This window comes from Eubalaena glacialis, chromosome 6, assembly GCF_028564815.1.
Source record: "Eubalaena glacialis isolate mEubGla1 chromosome 6, mEubGla1.1.hap2.+ XY, whole genome shotgun sequence".
In the NCBI taxonomy this organism is placed as follows: Eukaryota; Metazoa; Chordata; class Mammalia; order Artiodactyla; family Balaenidae; genus Eubalaena; species Eubalaena glacialis.
In genome coordinates this window covers 61,105,754-61,130,385 of record NC_083721.1, presented here as the reverse complement: position 1 = coordinate 61,130,385, position 24,632 = coordinate 61,105,754, and the positions used below count along the sequence as shown (strand labels likewise).

Genomic DNA, 24,632 nt, shown 5'->3' with positions numbered 1-24,632 from the left:
GAAAGAATCTATGCTTGTGCAGTTGGCAGTAGCAAAGTAATCTGGCAGCCAGAGGTTTCAACAGAGCCTTAGGCCACAACTTTCAAAAACTGTGCTCGCTTCAGCAGGCTGAATAACAACTTTAGAAAGATTGATATCCAGCTATTAATTTTTGTCTGTTTGTACACTGGTTATGTCTGCTAGGTAACTAAAGAGGTGAAACCTATTTTCTAAAATCTAAAACATCAGCGGTAGAGACAGCCTTCCTAAGAGAGGCAGAAAAGATGAACTTCTTTTCCCATGACGTTGTAACTCATCTGAGTCAAAATTGGCAGCCTTTCGGACCCCTTTTCAATTTGTGGGGCTTTAGATGAGCTAGTCTACTCAGAGTGCCTGGCAAAGAGTAAGTACTTGTTCAGTGTTAGTGATTATGATCTGATAAATTAATGAGCTGATAACCAGTTAATGTATGTATACTTTCCAGGTATAATATTTGCCTGTAGACTGGAGTTTTTGTTTTTAATTTTTTATTTGAAAATAATTTCACATTTATAGAGAAGCTGTAAGAATAAGAATAGAATATAGAATACCCATGTATCGTTACCTAGATTCACTTATTGTTAGCATATTACCCCCTTTGCTTTCTCATTCTGTCTCTGGGTGCATATGTGTGTTTTCATATACATGTATACATAAAAAATTTTTTCTGAACCATTTGAAAGTAAGTTGCATATGTCATGAACTTTTATGCCTAAATATTTCCAAAGAATAAAGATACTCTCTTCCATAACCACAGTGTAGTTGTCAACTTAAGCACATTTAACATTGATATGATAATCTTATCTAATCTGCTGTCTGTTTTACAGTTTCGTCAATTGACCCAATAATGTCCTTTATAGCATATACTTCTTCTAGTAAAAGAACCAGTCTGAGATCAAATATTGTCTTTAGTGGTCACATATCTTTAGTCTCCCTCAATCTGGAACATTTCCATAGCTATTTTTTGTCTTTTGTGATACATTTTAATAGAATGTTCATCATTTTGAGTTTGTCTAATTTTTTCCTCAGGATTATATTAAAAATGTGCATTTCTGGCTGGAATACTGCATAAGTGATGCTATTTCCTTCTCAGGGTGTCACATCTGGAGGCACACAGTGTCCATCTTTCCCTTGGTCATAATTAATTTTTATCACCCTGTCAATAGTCTAATTTCTCCACTGTATAGTTACTACTTTTTCCCTTACAACTACTAAGCGATTTGTGGGGATGCACTTAAGGCCATGCAAATATGTTGATCCTCATCAGATTTTCCTGCTAGTTTTAGTATGCATTGATGATTTTTAACCTGATCTATGCAAAATGATGATTTTCCAATCCAGCACTCTCTCCTTATTTACCAGTCAGTGTTTGGTGTTCTGCTGTAGGCAAGAGTCCTCCCTCCTAGGTCAGTATTTGCTAATGGGTCCTGTCCCTAATGTGTATCTATTTTAGTAATTTTGTTGAGTTTATTAAATGTATATCTGTAAGTATTTTGGTCTTTCTTTCCCTCCTTCCTTCCTCCCTCCTTTTCTCCCTTCCTTTCTTCCCTTACTGATATGGATTCATGAATTTCTGTTTTTCTCAAGGATTTATAATACAGTATTCTCCTTAATTGTTTTGGTGCTCAAATTGTCCCAGATATGGTCAGTGGGTTTTTGAAGTCAGTTTCTCAATTGCAAAGCTTCATAAAAATCACAGAAGGGAGTTATTTTTTGAGTCAGAGGTAGGCCTGTATCACTGAGATAGTTGTATCACTGTGGTAGCCATGAGGTTTTTCTACAGATGAGGCTAATCTTATCCAATAATCTGAAAACTCTATACTGGCTTTGTTTTCTTTACATGCTCAAGAGGAGAGAGAACATTTGTTTATTGTACCTCCTGCCATTCCTTTGTAGTTGTTTTACAGAGACCACGACAAGCTATGGAATTCTCAAGGTTCAGGCCTGCTCTGAGATACAAGGAAAGACTGGTGCTCTTTTCACTGGGGGCTCCAAACTCTTGGGAAGGGAAATTTCCAAATTACAGCATGATTATCTCCTTTTTTTCTCTCGAGGAACATTTTACTGTAAAATTGATGCTACAACAGTAAGAAAGCACCTGGTAATGTAGTGTCAAAGCATATTTATTACTCCTGCTACTTACTATACCTCAATATTTAGTTTAGGCATTAATCGTACTTTTTGATGGAACGTTTAAAGCTGTTTCTAAATCTCCATGTTAGGTAGAACTCATTTCCTACATTCCATAGGATCTACATTGAGTATTTTCTGGTCTAAAAATTACCCAAGCTATCTTTCTGTTGAAGTTTCATTAACTATGAAAATAGCTAACACTATCAGCACTTACTCTGTGCAGGACATTGATGTAAACACTGCAGTTATACTGGTCTATGAGGTAAATTATTATCTCATTTTACAGATGAAGAAACTTAAACACAGAAAGTTCAAGTAACTTGCCCAAGATCACACAGTTAGTGGCTAAGGTAGATTAGAATCCAGTTAATATGGCTCTAAAATCTAATGTGCTAATCACTAAGCAGAGACAGGTGAAGGGGGTTGACATTTCTTGAAACTCTTGACATACCTGATATAATGAACAAATGCAACAAACAGGCATCCCAAGTAGAAGGAGAAGAAGATGAGGAAACTGAGAAGAATGGATTTCACATAAACAGATCCTGAGGGAAGAGAAACAGCTTTGGTCAGGATGTCCTCAAGAGAAGAGAGGACCATGTTTGGGACAGGACAGCTTCATGGGCCCATCTGCATCACACTCATTCTTAAATCCTAAGATAATTCCACTCAAAGCAGCAAAGCTATTGGAGGTCACCCAGACATCGTCCATAAATGGCTGCCTTTCACAGTGATGACTTCCTCAGGGAAGCTGGGAAGGGACTTCCAGTATACAACTTCATAATTGACTTCCCTTTCTTTCTGCAAAGGATTTGACAAAATGCTTTCATTCTCTCTTCTATCTCTAAGGTAAACATTAGTTTTCTTATGATGTTTCTCTGGAAGGATGACATTAGCATTGAATGACATGACTGCCTTCCTGACATAGGAATCTCTCCACTGAATCTTAGTAACAAGACTGACCTTTAATGGAGGGAACAATGGTCACTTTAAGGTTCTTTGCACGTTGTAGATTCCAGGTCTGGTTCTCCTTTTCTGGTAAAAAAGAACAAAGCACAATGGATCAGATACTAGGTTCCTGGCCTCTGATCTGAACAGTTGTTTAAAAACTGTCCAGAATTAACTCTGGTTGCTGAATTTTCTTTTAGCAAGAACTACGTGAAAACCTTCAAACTGTCTAATACTCTTTTTGGTTAAAACTTTTAACTTGGCCTTTGTTTGGGTGCATTTTGGTAGCACTAAGTGACTCAAATGAGAATGCAGCTTCCTTTCTTGAATGAAGAAGGCTTGACCCTTCTCCTGATATCATATGGCTCAATATGCCACAGACATCTGAAGAAAACAGCTGCAAAAATAGAGAGCTACTACATTTTTTGGTCTGCATTTTTCTTTTTCTTTTTGTTTTTAAACATCTTGATTGGAGTATAATTGCTTTACAATGTTGTGTTATTTTCTGCTGTATAACAAAGTGAATCAGCTATACGTATACATATATCCCCATATCTCCTCCCTCTTGCGTCTCCCTTCCACCCTCCCTATCCCACCCCTCTAGGTGGTCACAAAGCACCGAGCTGATCTCCCTGTGCTATGGAGCTGCTTCCGACTAGCTATCTATTTTACATTTGGTAGTATATATATGTCAATGCTACTCTCTCACTTCGCCCCAGCTTACCCTTCCCCCTCCCCGTGTCCTCAAGTCCATTCTCTATGTCTGTGTCTTTATTCCTGTCCTGCCCCTAGGTTCATCAGAACCATTGTTTTGGTTTTTTTTATATTCCACATATATGTGTTAGCATACGGTATTTGTTTTTCTCTTTCTGACTTACTTCACTCTGTATGACAGACTCTAGGTCCATCCACCTCATTACAAATAGCTCAGTTTCGTTCCTTTTTATGGCTGAGTAATATTCCACTGTATATGTGTGCTGCATCTTCTTTATCCATTCATCTGTTGATGGACACTTAGGTTGCTTCCATGTCCTGGCTATTGTAAATAGTGCTGCAATGAACATTGTGGAACATGTCTCTTTTTGAATTATGGTTTTCTCAGGGTATATGCCCAGTAGTGGGATTGCTGGGTCATATGGTAGTTCTATTTTTAGTTTTTTAAGGAACCTCCATACTGTTCTCCATAGTGGCTGTATCAATTTACATTCCCACCTAATGAAACTTAAAAGTTTTTGCACAGCAAAGGAAACCATAAACAAGACAAAAAGACAACATTCAGAATGGGAGAAAATATTTGCAAACGAAGCAACTGACAAAGAATTAATCTCCAAAATATACAAGCAGCTCATGCAGCTCAATATCAAATAAACAAACAACCCAATCCAAAAATGGGCAGAAGACCTAAAAAGACATTTCTCCAAAGAAGATATACAGATTGCCAACAAACATGTGAAAGGATGCTCAACATCACTAATCATTAGAGAAATGCAAATCAAACTACAGTGAGCTATCACCTCACGTTGGTCAGAATGACCATCATCAAAAAATCTACAAACAATAAATGCTGGAGAGGGTATGGAGAAAAGGGAACCCTCTTGCACTGTTGATTTGCATTTTTCTAGGCAGTGAGAATTTGTTTTTATCTTATATGGCCATCAAAGGACTTATAGTTTACCAAGAACATTGGACGTTGGCAAAACTCTAGAGCTATGTAATTAAGAGATTAAAGAATATATTAGAAGAAAATTCACCTAAATACTGAGGGAACGATGTTACACTCAACAGTAAACACTTTTCGTGTTGATCACATATGGCCTATCAGCTGCTGGGGGGTCTGTGTTTTCAATCAACAGCCTATTCCATTCCCGTGGTAGTTAGTGGGTAGTTGCCCATAACCACTTGTACTATGCCTAAGAGCTGACATAACCCCTGCCATTGGGATAAGTTGCCCTACTTTGCTTACTTACTGTCTTGAAAGGTACAATTTTGGCAATGGGAATTGAGAACTCTGAATTTTCCTTGGGGAAATGATGACTACTGATAAATATAAGTGGCTCCATTACTGCTCGCTACCAAAATGATCTTTGAAAATGGACCTCGATCTGCTGTATAAGATCATTACTTCACAGTAGTAAATATTTGTTGAGTAAAGGGCCAAATGAGTGAACTGGGCCAACTGGGCCAACTGAGGGAGTACAAGACTTTGAAAAGATTCAGGCACTAAAGGGCATTTTGTAGTAACAATAATATCTTGAGATTTATTATTTTCTTCCCTTCCCTTTATTTTTTTCTTATGTATGTCTCAGACTGCCTTGCCAAGCCACTGCTGATGACCCTCACTTAGTGGGAACTAGTGATGGTTGGAAGGGGCCAGAAGGGGCCAAAATGAGCTTTTGGCTTCCTTTCCATTCCATTCTGTTAGGTTTTTCTAAGTAGACAAATACTCCTCACTGTTGCTTACCCTGGATGAAGAAAGATCCTCCACAGGCATAATCTTCTGGCTTTATCACAAACACCACATAGAACTGCTCACCTGGAAAATCCTTCTTCTGCACAAGACATAAAGATAGTGAGAAGAAGGGAGAAAGTCCATAATGGTGGGGGCAAAAAGAAAGAGGAAAGAGAAGAAAAGTAAAGTTCACCTCTGCTCCCTAACTCCTAAGAAAGGACTCTCACATTCCCATGATCTACTCCAGGTTATCCATAATAAAATAATTGTTATATCCAAGAAATTATGTAAATAGACTGTTTTGATTTCAATCTGTCCGGTGCCCACTTGAGTGCTTAGAATTGTAATAGACCCCATATAAAATATATGTCAACAGTCTATGTTTAATAATTCACACTTGTATATTAAATTCTTTAATAAACTTTATTTTTTAGGGCAGTTTTAGCTTCACTATATTAAGTTTTTATTATTTTAAAATTTAATGATAAATGACTTTCCTAAAAGTCACACAGTCAGCAGTTAAATAAACAATTTAGGTTAGGGAAGCAAAGACTTAAGTCAGGAGACCTGAGCTACAGTCCTGGCTTTGACTTTCTCTAAGTGGGCTTCTCTGTGTCCCAGTTTTGTATCCATGAATGAAGCATGGTTGACAAGATAATCTTTAAGGTCCAGTATATTTATACAACTCTGATTCTTTTTATTTTCCCCAAATTTCTGATATTATGTTTAACCCACTGAGAAAATGGCCCAATACTGAATCATGGGTCCAAAAGAGAAGTAATAACTTATTGCCAAACATATTGAAAGTAGGAATGTACTGATATGATTGGTACTTCATTAATTTAGTGTCTGGACGATGTAAAATCTGAGTTTCCTACTATGGTTATTTTTCTGTCTTTTTAAATTTGGGACCGCATAATGCTGATGTGCTAAGGAAAAAAAATTACTGAAAACAAGAGCAGATATTTGAGATATCGAATCTGAGACATTAAAAATAAAAGCCTGACTAATAGAAGTTTTTTGGTCTGATACCTAAATTATAATTAACCTCTCCTGATTCATGGCCTGCTATTCAATAAACAGTATCTCTTTACCTAGAGAACAGATCAAATTGCAGGTACCCCAAGTAAGTACCGCTCTAAAGCCAGGGAGAGAATCTCTTTGAAAATATGCTGACATGATGTCTGTACATTTTTGCTATAAAATTACCATTGAAATAATAATTTAATTATAATACCAAAAGGGCAAACTTCTGCACAAATGTGGTTCATATTCCTTTGAATCTATCCATTCTGTCCAGAGTTGAAGTTATTTTTTGGTTACAATATGTTTTTTTTCAATCGAAGGATAGTTGATTTAAAATATTGTTTTAGTAGAATATGTTTAGTTGTTTTAAATGGATCAGATAAACTTTACCCTAAACCGGCATCCCCCATTGGGTAGATTGGAATCTTTTGCCCTTACTTCTCTAAGCAATCTGTCAGACACATGTCCCACTGCATCACAGGTTCCCAAGATTCCCCAAGGGAAATGGAGCACCTGGCAGAGTAGCAGTGTCTACTATCACCAAGGCTTTGATTTCAGGTGTAGCAATCTTTGTTTTAAAATTAATCAGAAAGGAAAGAGATTCAAGGCACACAGTGAGCGGTAATCCCTTAGGTTTTTCTAAGTCCAGCAGGTAACCTGACTGGTTCAGTAGGTAATCTGATTATAAACTGTGCATTGTCATTGACAATAACAACCACAGAAGCGATGTCTCACCTGTAGTGTGATGGCAGCTTTCTTGGTCATGGACTGATAGACACCATTAAATTCTACATTGTGGTCAAGATCATACACTGGGCACTGTAACATGCATGAGGGATAAAAAAGGAAAGCATCACTAATGTCATAGTATACATACCACACATGCCACCTGGATCACAGGGGAGGGGGTCCCTACTGAGCCAGAAACCATGAAGAGTTTTCCCCCAGAACAGTCATGAAATAGTCCTCCTAAAACTTGGTGCCTTGTCCTCTGAAGTCAAGGTCACTTCATATCAAAGAGAACTGAAAAGATCATCTTAAAGTGTATCACACCTTTCCCATTTTTTATTAACACCATATGAGACAGAAAGGGCCTAATGACACAATAAAAATTAAAAAAAAAATAGAACAAACAGGTTTCTGTTTTTCTTGTGCAGCCCACAAGTTGGTCTTCCTTGTTCTCTGTCATGATCCTCCCTCCCTCCCTTCCTTCCTTTGTTTATTTTGGTGAGGAGTCAACTGCTCTCTGTCTCCCCAGATCAATGTCTACAGACACAGACTGCCCACTTGTGTGCACAAGATACTGTTTTCATTATTTAGCGGTTTTGTCAGGAATATGTAGTACGAGGATGACATGGTGCTCATCCTTCTCTCTCATTTATCCTGGGACAATATAGTACTCCATATTGGAAGGTTGACAGGTTATGAAGACTCACCATGATATTCTGGACTGAGACAACAGAGCATGGATAAGCCATTTCAGACACAACTTTAATGATAACTGAGTCCACATCTTCAGGAAATTTGTATAGAAAATACTAAGAATAAAAATAAGAAAGACAGGATTTGTTAATGTTAAGAAATGTTTACGTCAAAAACTCAAGCTATTTTCCCATGAATAAAGTGGTTTCCTCAAATATTAAGCACAAAGTTCAGATGTAAATCTCAGTAAGCCTCCAGTAATTCAGTCAGCCATTCATCTCTTGCATATTGAGCAAATGCTCTGTGCAGGGCTCAGGCACTAGGAACACAGCAGTGAACAAGAGAAAGGAGACATTTCATACAATATTGCCATATTTTTTTGGTTTTTCCTTCTCAACTAAACTTTGCTACACTTCATTCCAATTTTGACTTAAGAAGATGCCCCCAACCCTTTGAATTAGAGATATGTGAAATGTGACGGGAGAGGTTTGAGGTTTGCCTATGTGCGGTCATTTTGAAATATGAAGCTCCTCCTTGAAAAGCAGATAAGCCTGTTCTTCAAGAATCTTAACCACCTTCCCATAGGCAAGAATTAGCACTAGACCCACCCTTCCCCTAGACTTTTTTGCCAAAGAATCTATTTCCTGGCTGGAAATCCAGTGAGATGACATTTAGATTCAAAGACCAAGCCCTACATCTAGCCTCCTGAAATATGTTCACAATTTTGGGCAGAAGTATTTCTCAAATATCAGAATAAGGAAACATTTATAATAGACAAAAGTTACACTATTTACCTACTTAGATTATCAATCCACTGGAAAAATTTATTAACTTTAAGCCTTAAACATGTTGCTAATAATGAAGAAAGGGGACTTCTGCCCAGTAGTTATAAATATAGAAACTGGTTGAGAAGCTTGACATGAAATACATGATTTTGAGGAAAACAAAGCAAACCCCTATCCTAGGGCTTTAGTAAATCTATCACTTTAAAGGAGAAGCAAAACCCGTTAAAACTTCATTTTGCATTCCAACATCCTCTTTATTAACCTTATTCTGAGAACCAGAGCAATAAAAATAGAACTTTTTCAACAATCCAAAGCCTTCTGATGGGGAAAAAAATCATCTCAAGATTAAAGAGTGTCATTAACGCTACTTTTTGGAAGTCTGTTCATGCCTTGTAACAGATGGCAACACTCTTAAGAACCCACTTCATTTTTGTGCTTTTATTTTGGAGCTTGATTCAAATACATATAATACAGGGCTCTTCCAAAGGTGAATACTCTGGAATTCCCAAGAGGCGTTCTTGGTTCTTAGGGGAACCATACTTTGTAACTCAAAAGCATTATTATGGTTACTATTAGCAGTAATGAGCATCACATATATGCCTGTATATTCTAGGAGTTGGTTTTGTTCAAGCTGTAGACATCTACCAAAGCCTTATCTGTATACCAAGGTATTACTAATCGTTTTTTACCTTTAAATTACCATAAACCCCAAATAAATAAACCCCTTGCCTTGATAATCTACTTTTACCAGAAAGAAGCAAGTGACAGGATCCAAAGCAATGCCTGGAATTTAGGCTAAAAATCACCATCTTGTGTCCTGATTATCCAGTTTCTGTAACCTGCTTCTATCTACAGGAGCAGAGGCAGACAGTGGTGATTCAGGTTGTCTGAGTATGTGCAATAGTTTGGGTGGACTTACAGGAACAGAAAATTTTTCCTACAGTTGAAGAGGTTATAAAATATAGGCCGAAATGGGAACAGTTACGAGTAAAGTAAGACCTTCAGGGATGTCAAAGAATTTCTATTTTGTTTCATGCATTTGTTTTAAGTATATTTTACTCTAGTTTGTGATTTATGTACAAATTATTTGGGCTTTAGTGTTTAATACTTTTTTAAAATAGAAAGAAGCTATAATATATAATCATCACTGATTTTCAGTCTACAAAGTACATCACGACATTCAGTCTATCATATTATAGCTTTCGACAGGACTATTAGACTGTACTCTTTCTGCAGTTGGGGTACAAGTTTTCCCCTCCCTTTCTATATAGATATCTCCCATTGCACCTAGCAACTAGTGCTTTCAAATATTTCATGAATTAAGTGGCTAATACTCTGAGGGCAATGGATCGTGGGACCGTAGTCCTCTTCTGTCAGTGGGTGGCAGCATATATGCACTGTGGAGGCTTTCACTGATGGGAAATTTAACTCTTCAAGGTGTGCTGGAGTTGGCTCTTGCAGACTGATTGTGCACATCGATTCCAAACTCTGTTTTCAATGATGTCACGCTGGCAGCTTGAAATCCGCCAGAGTGGAGGTATTTACACTGCAGAAATGGGCAAACGCTACAAAACAGGGCTTTCACTCTAAGAACCAGTTGTTAAATATTCACCAGCTCACAAGTGGTTGTAACAGATTTACAACGTTATCCATATAGTATGTTAATCCCAGTTTTAGTACAGTATATCCAAGGCCATTTTTGACAAAGTTGCATTACAGCCTACAGAAGACTTATAATAAATATCAGGACATTAAAAAAATCTGTTTTAAACTTGCTATTGCATAAACTTCACTCTTTCAGAAGCTATGAAAGGAAAAAGGAAGGTAGCTAGAAGTGTCTCCAGAAAAGCAGCCTGAGTCAATCAAAGTTTTCATCTATTTAGTCTGTTTATGATTATGGCCTAATGGAGAGCACACCACAAATATCTAATTCTTCTAATAATTTTTGTCAGCATTCCTGTTCTTTCTTAATGACAGGAGAAACTAACTAATTTTACCCATAACACTGTAGAAATTAAAATCTGTCTCATTTTTATTGTACTTTCAGATCAATTGATTATTTTTGTATCTGTTTAGTGGTGGTCTTCCACTCTCTGTCTCCCCACCCCCATCCTGAATATAAGGTCCGTGAGGGCAGAAGTTGCACCTGTCTCTTCTTCATCCTTCTATTCCTGGCACCTAGTACAGTCTAACACTGTACTTGGTACATAGTAGGCCCACAATTTTATGAATGAAGGTTGAGCCAAGGAAAATCTGCAAATACTTCATGCCTCCCATTTTACACCAATTCAAGTGATAAGGTTAAACGTGTGTCTAAAATCCCAGTTACATGAACAACGTTCCAAAAGTACAAATATAGCTCATGTTGTGAACGATCAAGGGCAACATCACATGCTAACTCTACCTGTTGCCATGGTTTCTTTGGGTAACACCAACAGGAAGAATCATGATAACCTTGATGCCCTTCACTTACCTGGGGTTGAGAGGGACTGGCAGTGAAGTGAAAGGCAACATTTGTCCTGAGAAATATAAGGGGGAGAGGGGGAAGTGGGAAAAGTGAAAGAAAAGCATAAGTTAGCAAGCAAAAATTACTTATTAAAAAAAATCTTAAACTAGATGCAAGGAAAACCCTACCCTTTGAGAAAGGAGTTCTGGGCCCATAAAAGTGACAAAGTACGCTGCATGGGAACTTGGTGGTTTCAACTCTCAAGAATGATCAAATTGGGGAAGGGATCAATTTTATGTCTTTGTAAACCCATGAAGTCATACCTATACAAGTAAGTACTTTGTTGACTTTTATAGACACATTTGTCTTTGGATTCTCTTAAGATTTTACAATCAAGTACAGGGTTTAGGTATCAGAAGTGGTCTGAAAGAGAGAGGAAAAGAAGGTTTGAGGTTCATTTGCATAATTCAGATAGCACTTCAAAATTTTGATGTGTCCATGGCAAAAGATCACTTTTTTTTTTTTTTTTAAAAGATCACTTTTTAAAAAATGTGATGGATAGATAATCACCATGGGAGGGTCTCTAGGGATAGGAGCATACTCTTCCTGTCCCCAAGCACCCCCAGTTGTCTACATTTCCCTCCAAGGTTGTGTCCTCTTTGGGTTAGGCATTGCCTTCTAAGACCCTTCTTAAAATGCATATACCACCAAAAGAATATAATGAAGTTATTTTCTCTCCAATTATTAATTTGCTGTGAATTATTTTATTAGATATTTTATTAGATATTTTCATTCTTCTGTGAAAGACAGAAATGATCCAGCACTGAGGAAAGGAGAGTGTGAGGAGCATGTGGGAACCATACATCTGTAGCGTAGAGCGCTATTGGAAGGAACATATGTGAACAGTTCAAGAGACTGGAAAACAAAGAGAAATTTGGTCTTCTCTGTAGTCATGTAAGGGCTGTTTGGGGCTTTTGTTCTTTCTGGTTCTTGCCTCATTTTTAGTTGTGAAGATCACTCACACATGCCCACTGCACTCTCAGTGCCTGCGTCTGGGGAATGTCATGATCCCAACTGTCCAATGTGACCTGCATTTCTGGGAACCTGAACCTGAACTTCTCCTGGGGTCCTTCCCCAGCTTTATCCCCCAGTGCTAAGGAGTCCTTCTCTCCACTCCTAATTTTCCTTTTATAAAAATTAAATAGTTTAAAATTTTTATTAAAGATTCCTTTAGAAAGGGCATGTCAGGACATTTAAGCATGAAGTTTATAATTGGAGGTGTTGTTTAGAAGTCATAAAATTTGAGCACTATTTCTAAAGGTAATGACGAACAATTCAGGCTGTCAGCAGACAAGGCTCAGAATGTAGCAATGGATACAATTTGTATATATTCACTCTCAATAGAAATCATCATCAGAGTCTAGGATTGGTTCTGCTGACATATGGTTAATAACTCGTGATCTTAAGTCCCCTAAAGAAGCCAAAGTCAGTGTCAAATCCAGTTGTGTGTGTGCTCCTGAGATTCCACAGCCAGAGTCTGGACCCGCGGTGCTGTGTGTGGCTCTCAGCATGTGGGGAGTGTCATCTGCTGTTACCAGGGCAACAGGGGGCCCTCAATTCTGTTTGTTGCCAGGTCAGGGGAACGAAGAGGACAGTGATTTTCTTGGCTGGCAACAGACAGTGTAAGATTTCCAGAAGCAAACAGTTTTCTTTGGCCAGCAATTTGTTTTTAAATTCTCCCCTGTCATTTGAATTGCAGTTATAACATTGAATGTGTGGACATTGATAGGAATTTTCTGTTTTTTTTTCTTGTTCTTTATGTTTGCTTTACTAGTACAACACATACAAACTTTGAAAACACTTTATTTTCTTTAAGACTATCACATTTAAGTCTTCTCTTTCTCATGGAGTCAACAGTGTGTGCAAAATAAACATGGTGCCTGTTGCAGATGAAAGGTTCTGTTTCCTTCCCCATGGGCCTCAGTGGAGGTGCGGAAGGTTTATTTTATCAGGTGTCATTAAGCAACAGAACAAATCTAATTGAGACACATGTACACCTTTAGTTTTAGAGAAGGAGGTACACAATTTTTGACTTATTTGAAAAAATTAAACACAGGAAACAAAAGTTTATTCAATAAATAAGAAAACCCAAAAGCTAATTTTGTTTCCTCATTTTGGCTAGTTTGAGGGAGAGGGAAAGAGAAAAGGAACAGAGGAGTCAAGAGAGATGGGTGTGCAGGGAAGGGAGACAGGAGAAGAGGGAGGAAAGGGCCCATGGGGAAGGGAGAGAGAAGGGGGAGAAATATCTACAGGAGAGTAATAAAACAGAAGGAAAAGGAAGGGGGGATGGGAAGAAAGGGTAAGTGGAAAGACAGGCAGAGACAAAAACTAAGTCGTTTTTGAGGTGAGTACAGAGAGGACTGTGAGATTCAGGGCATCATATTCATCTGACAGCAAGCCCCTAGCCCAGAGCACAGTGAGCGTTCAAAACCCTCACTTTGTCGAAGGAAATTACACTGGTTATTCACTTGGACTATGGACTTCAGAGTATCATTTCCTGTTATCTCCTTACTGCCATCTGTCATGAACTGCCTTTGCTTATCCCAAATCTTTCCCTAACCCTCCATCATCTGTAACCCTCCACCTCAAGGCTCTGGTTGAAGTATAAACTCTCCACGCATGTGCTAAATCCTGTCTTTTCTTCCCTCCTCTGGGACGTTGCTTCTACAAAAATCCAACTCTCCTATAAATTCTATCTGCCTTTCTACTCCTTGGTTTATAAATATACTCTAGTCTCAACCATTTTCAAAATAAATAACAAACAAAAGCACCCCCCAAAATTGCCCTCTCTTCTCCAAATTTCTCTCCTTTGATGTCATTCTGTATCCTCCTTCTCCTTCACAACCAGCCTCTTCAAAGAGTGCTCTGCTCCCATCCCTCATTCATTCTTTCCTCTCCCCACTGCTGTCAGGATTCTTTTTCCAGCATCTCCCTGAGGTTGCCCGTCACCTCCTTGTAGCTAAATCCAGTGACTTAGTCCCTAACTTTCTTTACCTGTCTCTGACAGCTGACACTGACAGCCACTTCCTCTGTCTTAGAACTTCCTCCTGTGGGCTCTGTGACCCCTGCTTTCCTGGGTTTTCTTCCACACATCTGACTATGCCGACTCAGCTTCTTCTGAGAGCTCCTATTTCTCAGACCATCCCTTATATGAGAATGTGACCCACAGTCCTGTTCTTGATCTCCTCATTTCCCTTAGCCACATACATCTTCATTCATGTATGTATAATTATATATATTATAATTGCCATAAGAGCCATATATATAAATATTCAGTTGCCACCAAAACCACAACAATGCTAGTGAATCACAAGTTTCCATGTCCAGCCCAGGGCTATCTCCTGAGCTCCAGTCACAGAAGAGTGTTTCTCTGCTGGGCTTCTGCACTCCACCGGCCCTCAAGAATCTCAAACTCCATATGATCAAAATGGAGTGTACTCCCCTTTCCCTGACCCTGACCTGCCACATCTGTCGATAAGCCTCACCTGACTTCTGACATCATTGTTGGAGTTGTCTTGGATTCCCTTTTTATCCCTTCCACAGCTGACTGCTCACCAAGTCTTACTGATTCTATTAGTGTAAATGTAACCTGGATGCGCCTGCTCCCACCTGAAGCACTGTCTTTGCTCAGTATAGCATCCAATAAGAAAAAAAAAAACAACTGAAAAACAATGTAAATCATTACTGTACTCTACCCCAAAATTCCAAAGGGCCATTACATAGGATGACATATAGCAAAATGGTCTAAAAGCCTCTTTACTCATCCATTTCCTCAAAAATCTATTACTTTTCACAGCATGGTAGCTGAGCTATCGCACTCAAAACTCTCTCTCAAAACAAAGACTCAAGATCCCTACTTAGAAGGCTAGAGGAGGGTTGAAGGCTTCAAGTACTCATGTAAGACTATATTTTTGATTCTGGCACATGTATTTTTTGAATTTGTGAATTATCCCCATGTGTATTACTTGACTCTTTTTCTCCCTTACAACTTTGTTGCTGCCATGATATGTTCAGGTCCTAATAATTTTTTAATTCTTCTCTGTTCAAACTTTTTATTTGTCTACGTGCCTCTACCCTCTCCTCTCCACTTCATCTTCTACACAGCTACACTAAAGTCATCTCAAAAATCAGACCTGTTCAGGATATTCTGTTGCTTAAAATCTTTTAGTGGCTCCCATAACCTTAAAGATGAAGTCTAAACTGCCTGGTGCAGCAAAAATATCTCAGAGATCAAGGACTGGGTACTGCCTGTTTCTCCCCTTACCTCCTGTAACTCCACCTCAGGCACCATATGGACCAGCCTTCCTGAAACTTCTGCTCAGTGGCCTCTCTGCCGCTCAGCCCTCTCTCCTGAGCATCATGCTGTATAAGTTCAACACTCTGCCAGGCACTGCACTTCAAGTTCAACATGTCCCAAAGTGAACTTATCATCTTTTCCTTCCCTCCTCAAAATTCTCATTTTCTCTTAGGGGCACCACCATCTACAAGTTAGATGGTCATCCTAGACTCTCCCATTTCCCTTACCCTGAATATCCAATCAAGTTTTGTCAACTTCACCTCTAAATTCTTCAGTTCATTTCATTATTTATCTTGACCACGGCATCAGCCTTCTAATTTCTCTGCATCCAGTCTAGTCCCCCTCAAATCCATTATCCATACAAATGTGACAACATAGACAACTGTCTAAATTTCTTTCTTTTTCTTTTTAAACTATCTGTCATGCATTTTCCATTCTTGGGGATATCTTCTTTTTTTTTTGGCCGAGCCACATGGCTTGTGAGATTGAACCCAGGCCCATGGCAGTGAAAGCATGGAGTCCTAATCACTGGACCACCAGAGAATTCCCAACAGCCCTTCCAAGCTCCTCCCACCCCAGGATCAGGTGCCTGCCTGTTCCTGCAGCCTCCTGCTCGTCCCTATCTGCAACTTCACACTGCAGCACTGAGCGCCAGGGCAATGGGGTCTGGGAAAAGGAGTAGGGGCAAAGCTGGTGTATGTGCATGTGTGGAGGCAGGTTGGGGAGAGCTAAGACGGCAAGGAGTAATGCTTTAAGGCAGAAGTTAATTTTTTAAGCTGGATTTAAATAAATAAATGCTTCATGGAATTGAGAAACATATTTAGGGCAACAAAAATCAGGAGAACAGTGTTAAACAGAAAGTAGCAATAGCATGGTATAGTGGGAACAGCTCAGAACTGCAAGTCAGAAGTCGAATCTAATTTTGATTTTGTCCTTTCCTGGCTGTGTGAGTTTGGACAAATCACTTAACCTCTCTGGGTGTCAGTTTGCTCATCTGTAAAAATGAAATGAGTGGATTCAATTCCCAAAGTTCCTTCTATTCTTAAAATTTATGATTCTAGAAAAAAAAAAACAACACTTGTAGTCTGCCACTGAAAAACATACAACAGAAACTGCAATGTTGGGAAATTGGAGTTAGTTCTTCAGTGTTTCTCTCAATACCTGAGTTCAGATCTCCCCACAGTTCTCAGCTCTTGCCTGTTACCATCATCCTCTGGATTTCTGAGTTTCCAGCAAGGCTGGTGTGGGACAATCCAGAGCCAGGGAGGAAGAGACACATATATCTCAGTTACCATCTCTTCTCGGGCTTATCTTATTCGCATAAAACCCCTGGTAACTGTGTGCATTTTGAAATGCTCTGCATGTCTGGTTGCTGAGGTCAGGTCACATTGTGAGAGGTGGAAACAGAAAACAATATGAGGGAATAGACTTGTAGTTTCACCACATGCGTATCATTCAATAACCCTCTCACAGAGTCGTGACCTTATGGCTTCAGTTTCACAGAATTCAGTTCTCCAAAGGGTCTAATTAGCCTCACAGATACCAGCCCTAGAATTCAAGTACACTACTACCAGGTGACAGTGACAGGTCAGACACACAGAGACCAATTAGTAAATGCAGGGGTTCTCCAAAGTTCAAAATGCACTCTGTTCAGGTAATGTGCTGCCACCTCCTTCAAATTATGAGCACGAATTCCCATACTGTTTAATATCACAAATAAATTTAGTTATTAAAACAATTAAACACAAGCACCACATTTAGAAATTGCTTAAAGGTAATTGTTCTCAACTCTGCTGCACATTAGAATCACTTGGAGAACCTTAAAAATATATATACTATAATGCTCAAACCTCCCTCCTAGAGACTCATATAATTGATCTTTTTCTGCCTTTTTTGGGGGGGTGGTTCTTTGCTCTTGAAATTATCACATCACTTTTTTCTACACCAAAATTAATGGAGGGACTTGGAAAAAAATGCTGTAACTACTTCACCATCCTTCTGACCATTCATTAATCTATCTGTCCATCTGTATCTATGGGTATACACTGTCAAGGGGAGTAGAGAGGACCAAGGTAAATATTTGATTCATATCAGCAACTCCACTGGCTACAGACTTCAGAATAAACTGCCTTAGAAAATTTAAGGAGAGCTTTATAATAGAGCAGAACATTCTGATCAGAAAAATAAGCTGCAAAAAAGTAGTATATAAATATTTTAAAATATTCTTATTTTTTAAAAATTAATCTTTTTATTGAAGTGTAACAAACATATAGATAACAAGTCATAAGTATATATCTGAAAGAATTCTCACTAAGTAAACATAGCCATGTACTTCTTCTTTCCTCCCCGACGGTACCACTGTCCTAACTTCTAACATTACAGAATAGTTTCACCTGTTTTTAAACTTTATATAAATGGAATCAAACAGTGTGTATTCCTTTTGTCTGGCTTCTTTTGCTCAACATTTTGTGAGATTTATTCATGTTGTTAGGTACAAAAATAGTTTGTTTTTATTGTTGTGTGATATTCCTCGAATGAATAGCACAATTATGTATCTAGGAGTTGGGTATATAACTAGGAGTGGAACTGCGTTGTCAGTCCTTTCAAAGTATAGCAGTTTGGTAGGTGCAGTGGAATCTCATTATGGTTTTAATTAGCATTTCTGACAGCTGATGAGGTTATGTTTTTGGACCATTTGTATAGTTTCTTTGGTGAAGTGTCTAAGTCTCTTGCCTATTTTTTTTCCAATGGGCTTGCCTGACTTTTTTATTTTTTAGAAAACAATTATAAAAATAGTGCTAGTCATTTTAAATAGTTGACCTGTGGTTTGGTTGATTTTGTCCATTGTTAATTTGTTCTCTATTTCATTGTTTTGTGCTTTTATTTTAGTACTTACTTACACTTTCTTTGACTTTTATTTTCAGTTCTTTTTCTAACTTCTTAGAATGGGTACTTAACACAATGATTTTCAGCCATTCGTCTTTTCTGACATATACATTTGAAGCTATACATTTTCCTGTAAGCAGTGCTTTAGTTGCATCCCAGAAGTTTGGATAAGTATATTTTCAAAAGCTTAGGCATTCTATCATTTTGAGATGCAGTTTTCAAAATACATTAATTAGCTCAAGTTTGTTAATCATGTTGATCTGCTCTTTTATAGCAGGTGTTGGCAAATTTTTTCTAAAAGGGCCAGATAGTAAATATTTTAGGCTTGCAGGCCATAATTTCTCTGTCCCAACTACTCAACTATGCCATTGTAGTATGAAAGCAGCCAGAGACAATATGTAAATGAATGGGTAGGGCTATGTTCCAATAAAACTTTATTTACAAAAACCATTGGCTAGTCTGTGGGCCATGGTTTGCCAATATTTGTTCTCGGTACTGCATACCGCTATCCTTCACTTTTTGAAAATTCGCTTTATGCCAACTTGCTACCTTAGTATCTGTTTTCACTAACTGAAAGAAATCTGAAGATTTTTGCTTTTATGAAAGAAGATGAAAAGCGAAAACAGTGCTCAGCGTTTGTTTTGCAGTGTGCACCCTGAGCGGTGAGAGTGGCACCGCCACCGCCTTCCCTGGAACTACACTCAGCATCTCAGCATCAAGCCACCATAGCTGGGAATTGTGTCTGGGAACCTCTGTGCTTTATCTCAATTTATTCTGTGCATCTGTTAGCAAGATGTGTCCTAAGGTAATTGCTTCTTTGCTTAATATCATTTGGCTTATAAAAGGTTTCACAGGAACACTCTACTTTCACACAGTGGGGGAACCCTGTACATACATTTTAAAATTTTGGTTTGTTATTTTATTAGCTATCGAGAAGGCTACCACAAAGATTGTGAATTTGTACACTTCTTCTTCCCATTCTGCAATTTTTGCTTTGTATATTTTGAAGTGATATTACTAGGTACACAGAAATTTAGAATTTAAATTTGTCTTCCTGGTAAACGATTATTTTAGAAATACGGAATGTCTCTCTATATCTAATAATGTTTCTTGCATTAAGGAATATCTTGTATAATGTGATATAATACATCAACTTTCTTTTGTTTAGTATCAGTATGGTGTTTCTTTTACTATCCTTTTATTTACATTTATACATTCTTTTTAAAGATTGTACTCTTGTAAGCAACATATATTTAGTTTTCTTTTTTTCTAAATCCCATTTGACATTCTTAGTCTTTTACTTGACATATTTGAGTCTATTTATATGTCATTTATTTTCATTGGGTAAATATAAACATTGATTCCCCTTCTGAGATCTTCTGTCTCTGTCCTAAAGTTCTAGTGAGAGGTCAAAGTCTCAAGTATCATTTCTGTTCCTGAGATCTCCTCATTTTTGCCTCAGGGAATCTATTTATTTCACTGAAGCGGAGTCTGAACCTTGCACCCACCTGGGTGCCAGCCCCCACTCTGAGCAGTGCTCAGACTCATAGGCTCCAAGATACTTGCCCAGAAGAAGCCAGAGCCACGGAAGGGTGGGTGGTACTGGGGACAGCAGCCAAAAGCTTGCCAGTGTTTTCTTTTTGATTTGTAGGGGTTCTTTATATATTCTGCATATGAGCCCTTTGTTAGTTAGTGTTGGAAACATATTCTCTAGTCTATGGCTTGTCTTTTTGTTCTCTTAATGATACCTTTTGATGAGTACAAATTAAAATTTTAATATGACCAATTTAATGACATATTTTTAAAAATTTTATTTAAAACACTGAGAGGGGAGGGAATAGTTTGAACCCTTGAGAAACCTTGAACTTAGAGTAGGATAGGGCAGGAAACTCCCTGAAGTTTCTGGCCTTATTAAGGAATAATCTTAGCCTTTCTGTTTACATTTTCACACAGATTTATGCAATATTTTATGTGACTAACTCTGGGAGAGAATAGATCCCTTAGAGACAATGCCCTCCACTGAATTTATTATACTCCATGTCTAATATAAACAATTCGAGATGCTGTATCCTGACTGATTTGGTTTCAAAGGATGGTAGAGCAAGGAGAAGGAGGAAACAGTCATAAGTTTTCACACAAAGCCACATAACACATTATTTTCAACCTGTATACATTCCTAACCAGAAGGAGAAAACTGGAATAGTAATAAGGGTAAGAAAAATAGCTTAAGATCTTCCTTAAGACAAAACCAAAACTTCTTTCAGGAGAGTGGCACTGGTGAGTGACACAGAAGTACCCATCACTAGTGCTTGGATGTCACACTTGCTTGGACGACAGACAGGAGGGGGCCCTCACAGATGCCCCGGAACAGATACACCTATCAGGTGCACCGCCCTCTGCTCTGCTCCGGTCCCCTACTGCTTCCCCTTTACACAGATTAAGGCCCTGCTGCCCAGCTGTGCACAGGAGAGTTCAGAAGTTGCTAAGACAATATACCAAGTGGATGATTTCCTTCTGGAGTGCTGATCTGGGAGGAAGGAAGCTGGACTGAGCACAGACAAGCTCAGGAAGAGCAGACAAGCGAACAGAGAAAGGCCACAAGGAGTCCCGCTTACTGAAGCTGGAAGTGCTTGATCTTGGTAACCAGCAGTCTGTACTGGGCACCCAGGGGCGCCATGGATGCGACATCTACAAATATCAGTTGCTCCAGAGGCCCTGTTTCATTGGTTGCTTCTGAGGGACATAAGGTGCGGCTCACTTCCTGGTAGTTGTAGCTCCTCTGGTATCTGCAGCAGCCAGTGGAGAGAAAAGCCAGCGAGAAGGAGAAAGACACTCAATGAACGAGCAGGGAAAGGAACATCTCGTTTCACTTCTCCCCGAACTTCTTTCCAAGTCCTTATATTTAAAATTTCATACTGGACGTACTGATAGTAATTTTAGAGCTACTGTGTTTGGCACACATTGTGTGACATTATAACACAGATATGAGGGCTGTTGAGTGCTGAGCAGTTCACTTAGGTGTCTTCATTACCAAATCATCCTCCTAATTCAGTCAGGAAAATTATCAGATTTTGAAGGGAAAACTGTTCTGATAAAACAACCAGTTGATTCTATTTTTCCAATCTTTAAGCTTTTGCTAAATGAACATAAAGAAAGCCCCAGAGTCCAAGTCAGGGCATTAGAGTCAGTATTTCAATCCTCACATGTCTTAACCTTCAAAAATGATTTAACACTGTACTATGTGCCCATGTCTGCATGCCTTCTGGTTTGTTCTTGTTAGTGCTCTAGTGCCTTATACAGCTTCCCCTGCAAAAATATAGATTCCACGAGGCAGGGATTTCGCTGTTGTCTTCCACCACTGTATCCCCAGCATCTATCATTTAGTAGCGCTCAATAAATATTATGGGATAAAGAAAGTACACTCGGTGAACATTATGAAGAATGGGGGGAGGTGTCACTCATTGAATTTGACTGTGGGACCTAGCCCTGACCTTGGTGGATGACCCGCTAACCAACCAAGAGTAACAGAACATTCTGGGTAGAACTAAAATGTTAAACGTTCTTCTAGGTGCTACAAATCTAGACAGAGTGCTTGTCAGAACCTCAAAGAGGAGAGAAACTGAACAGAGCTGAACGGTCAATGCACGCACCACGACAACTGTTTGCACTTAGCATGCCTAATATGTCAACGTTCTGCACATCTGATTTCTCCTTTCACTAGGGAAAAGAGCAATTAAGGTCTCGCACATTGAAAGAAAACAAAGGTAATGAAGCTGTCGGGGAAAGATCCACTTACAGTCCTTGGAAGAGCAGAGGAACCTGCCAGGACAGCACCTCTTTCTGCTGGTGAACCACGACCAGGACCGGGTAGTCGAGGTTCTCGGAGGAGCTGTTCACATACACCCGCACAGCGTTCACCTGTGAGCCAGGGCAGAGAGAGGGGAAATGCAAGTCACACGCGCACACGCACGCACAGACGTGGTACATCACAGCTGCCATCGGAAGCTCTGAAAAACTTTAATTCATACGTTTGCTGCTGACCATAGACACTCCAAATATCCCAGCTGTCTTCTCCTCATTCATATTGTAACCATAGTCAGTTTCAACACTGATTGCACAATGAAATCACCAGGGGAGATTAAAAAAAAAACTGATGCCGGTGTCCAACCCTCAAAATTTTGATTGAAGTTGTTTTGGGTGAAGCCAAATTATGGAGGCTTCAAATGGCAGGCTGAGGAGTTTGAATTGGGCAGTCAACACAAGATTAGGAGAATAAGCCCAAACAGAAAAAGAAAGATGTTGATGTGCTTCTCTTCTTATCTGAATATAAATGCTAAATATACAAATATCTTAAAAAAAAAAAACCTACAAGTGCCTCAGTTGCTAACAAACTTTAATTTTGGTTTGGAAAATCATTCTGTGCTTCAGACCAAAATGTTATTGCCACGTTGTGTTCAAGTCTAGCAGATGGCCTGATGCTCCCCCAGCAACAGATACGATAGGGGCTGAAGAGTCTTCTCTTTGCCCTGCTCCAAGGCATAGATCAATCCCCAACACTGAATGCTTTTTGATATCAGCAGATCCGTGGCTTCTTCTGAATACATGTGTCACCCCAAGGATTGAACACTATCATGGCTGTTTAAAAGACAGGAAATTGAATTGTGCCCCTGGATCTAGATGGTTTTGGTGTTTCCCTTCAGTTTTTTTTTTTTTTTTATAATACTATAGGCAATAGAAAAAAGGCAAAGTAAGAAAAAGTTGATCTTTCATATGAGATTTTTTTTCCCCTAATGAATTTAAGCCCTAGTGTTCTCTTGAAAACCCCTTATTAGGGGAAAGAATTGAAACAAGAAAGGCTTGCAGTGAAACCCTGAAGATCTATGACATGTGCAAAATGGAAACTGAGAGGCAGCAGAATAGCATGGGAATCATAGATTATTACTATTTGGATCTCTTATATCATTTTTGATTAAGACACTTAGTTTTTTAATGTTAAAACCGTCCAAGAGTAATTTATCATTAGATAAGAAGTGCTTGCTCACGAAGGGAGCGTTTTCTTGTGCCTGTGCTCTACATGTTTCCATGGAAATTATGCTGCAGCTGATCATTGCCAACACCCTGTCTCTAGTGCAGACCTCTTTCCTAAGCTCTGGATGTTCCACAGGCACCTCAAACTCAACCTGTCTGAAGTGGCACCTGTCACTTCCTTCACCCCTAACTTCTTCTGAATTTCCTTGCTTCTTGAATGGCCTCACCACACAGCCATTATTCTGAGCCCGAGTCATTCTTGATTCCTACTTCTGTAGCATTCTCCATCAATAGGTCATCAAGTTCTACATAGTGTTCATACCGAGATCCTCCCCTCCCCCACCAATGACACTCGGAGTCCAGTCCTTTATCACTGTGACCCTCCCTGACAACACCTTATCTAGTCTTCTTATCCCCAGGGCTATACTCCCTCAGATGCCAATTTCATCTTGGCATTCTCCTGCTGAAAAGGCCTTCAGTGGCTCTGGGAATTTTCAGATTTTCCTCCAAAGGAACGGGAATAGTATTTTTATGACAATATAGAATAGAATAATGAATCCTCATGTACTTATCTAGCTTTAATAATTATTAAAAATTGTACCATTGTATTTCATTTACACCTTCCATTTTCCGCACACATCCTTTTTGGATTATTTTAAAGTAAATACCAAAGATCATACCTTTTCATCTGTAAATATTTCAATCTATACCTCTAAGGGATAAGGCCTCTTCTTTTTAACATAACACATTACCATTATCATACTCAGTAAAATTAATAATAATTCTTTAAAATCACCCAATATCCACACAGTGTTTGAATTTCTTCATTTGTTTAAAAAATTGTGCTTTTTTCAGTTTTTAAATTTTGAGTACAAACAAGATCCACATATTGCATTTGGTTGATATGTGTTTTGAATCTCTTTTAATCTAAAGGTAACCCCCCCGCCCCCACCTTTGGACATTTATTTGTTAAAGAAAACAGCTCACAAAGCAGCAGTACAAACATGAAACACCCACATACTAGATTTTGCTGACTGCACCCTGTGGTGTCATTGAACAGGTTCCTTTATCCCCTGTATTTCCTGTAAACTGGCAGTCAGAGCTAGAGGCTTGACTAGATTCAAGTAAATACAT

The 24,632-nt window shown here is 38.8% G+C and overlaps 1 protein-coding gene across 5 annotated transcripts in view; it reads right to left on the bottom strand.

Moving 5' to 3' along the window:
* SIDT1 (SID1 transmembrane family member 1) overlaps positions 1 to 24,632 on the bottom strand; it is an 87,697-nt gene that overhangs the window by 40,587 nt on the left and 22,478 nt on the right. For 3 of the 5 annotated variants that reach the window (XM_061193083.1, XM_061193085.1, XM_061193082.1), the window contains exons 2-9: positions 22,267 to 22,388; positions 21,086 to 21,256; positions 11,255 to 11,300; positions 8,011 to 8,112; positions 7,310 to 7,393; positions 5,561 to 5,648; positions 3,115 to 3,186; positions 2,603 to 2,696 (exon numbers count right to left, since the gene is read on the bottom strand). In XM_061193083.1, the coding sequence (XP_061049066.1) occupies positions 2,603 to 2,696; positions 3,115 to 3,186; positions 5,561 to 5,648; positions 7,310 to 7,393; positions 8,011 to 8,112; positions 11,255 to 11,300; positions 21,086 to 21,256; positions 22,267 to 22,388 (779 nt within the window). The remainder of the gene's footprint in view (positions 1 to 2,602; positions 2,697 to 3,114; positions 3,187 to 5,560; positions 5,649 to 7,309; positions 7,394 to 8,010; positions 8,113 to 11,254; positions 11,301 to 21,085; positions 21,257 to 22,266; positions 22,389 to 24,632) is intronic. The other 2 variants (XM_061193086.1, XM_061193087.1) reach the window with 2 other exon arrangements.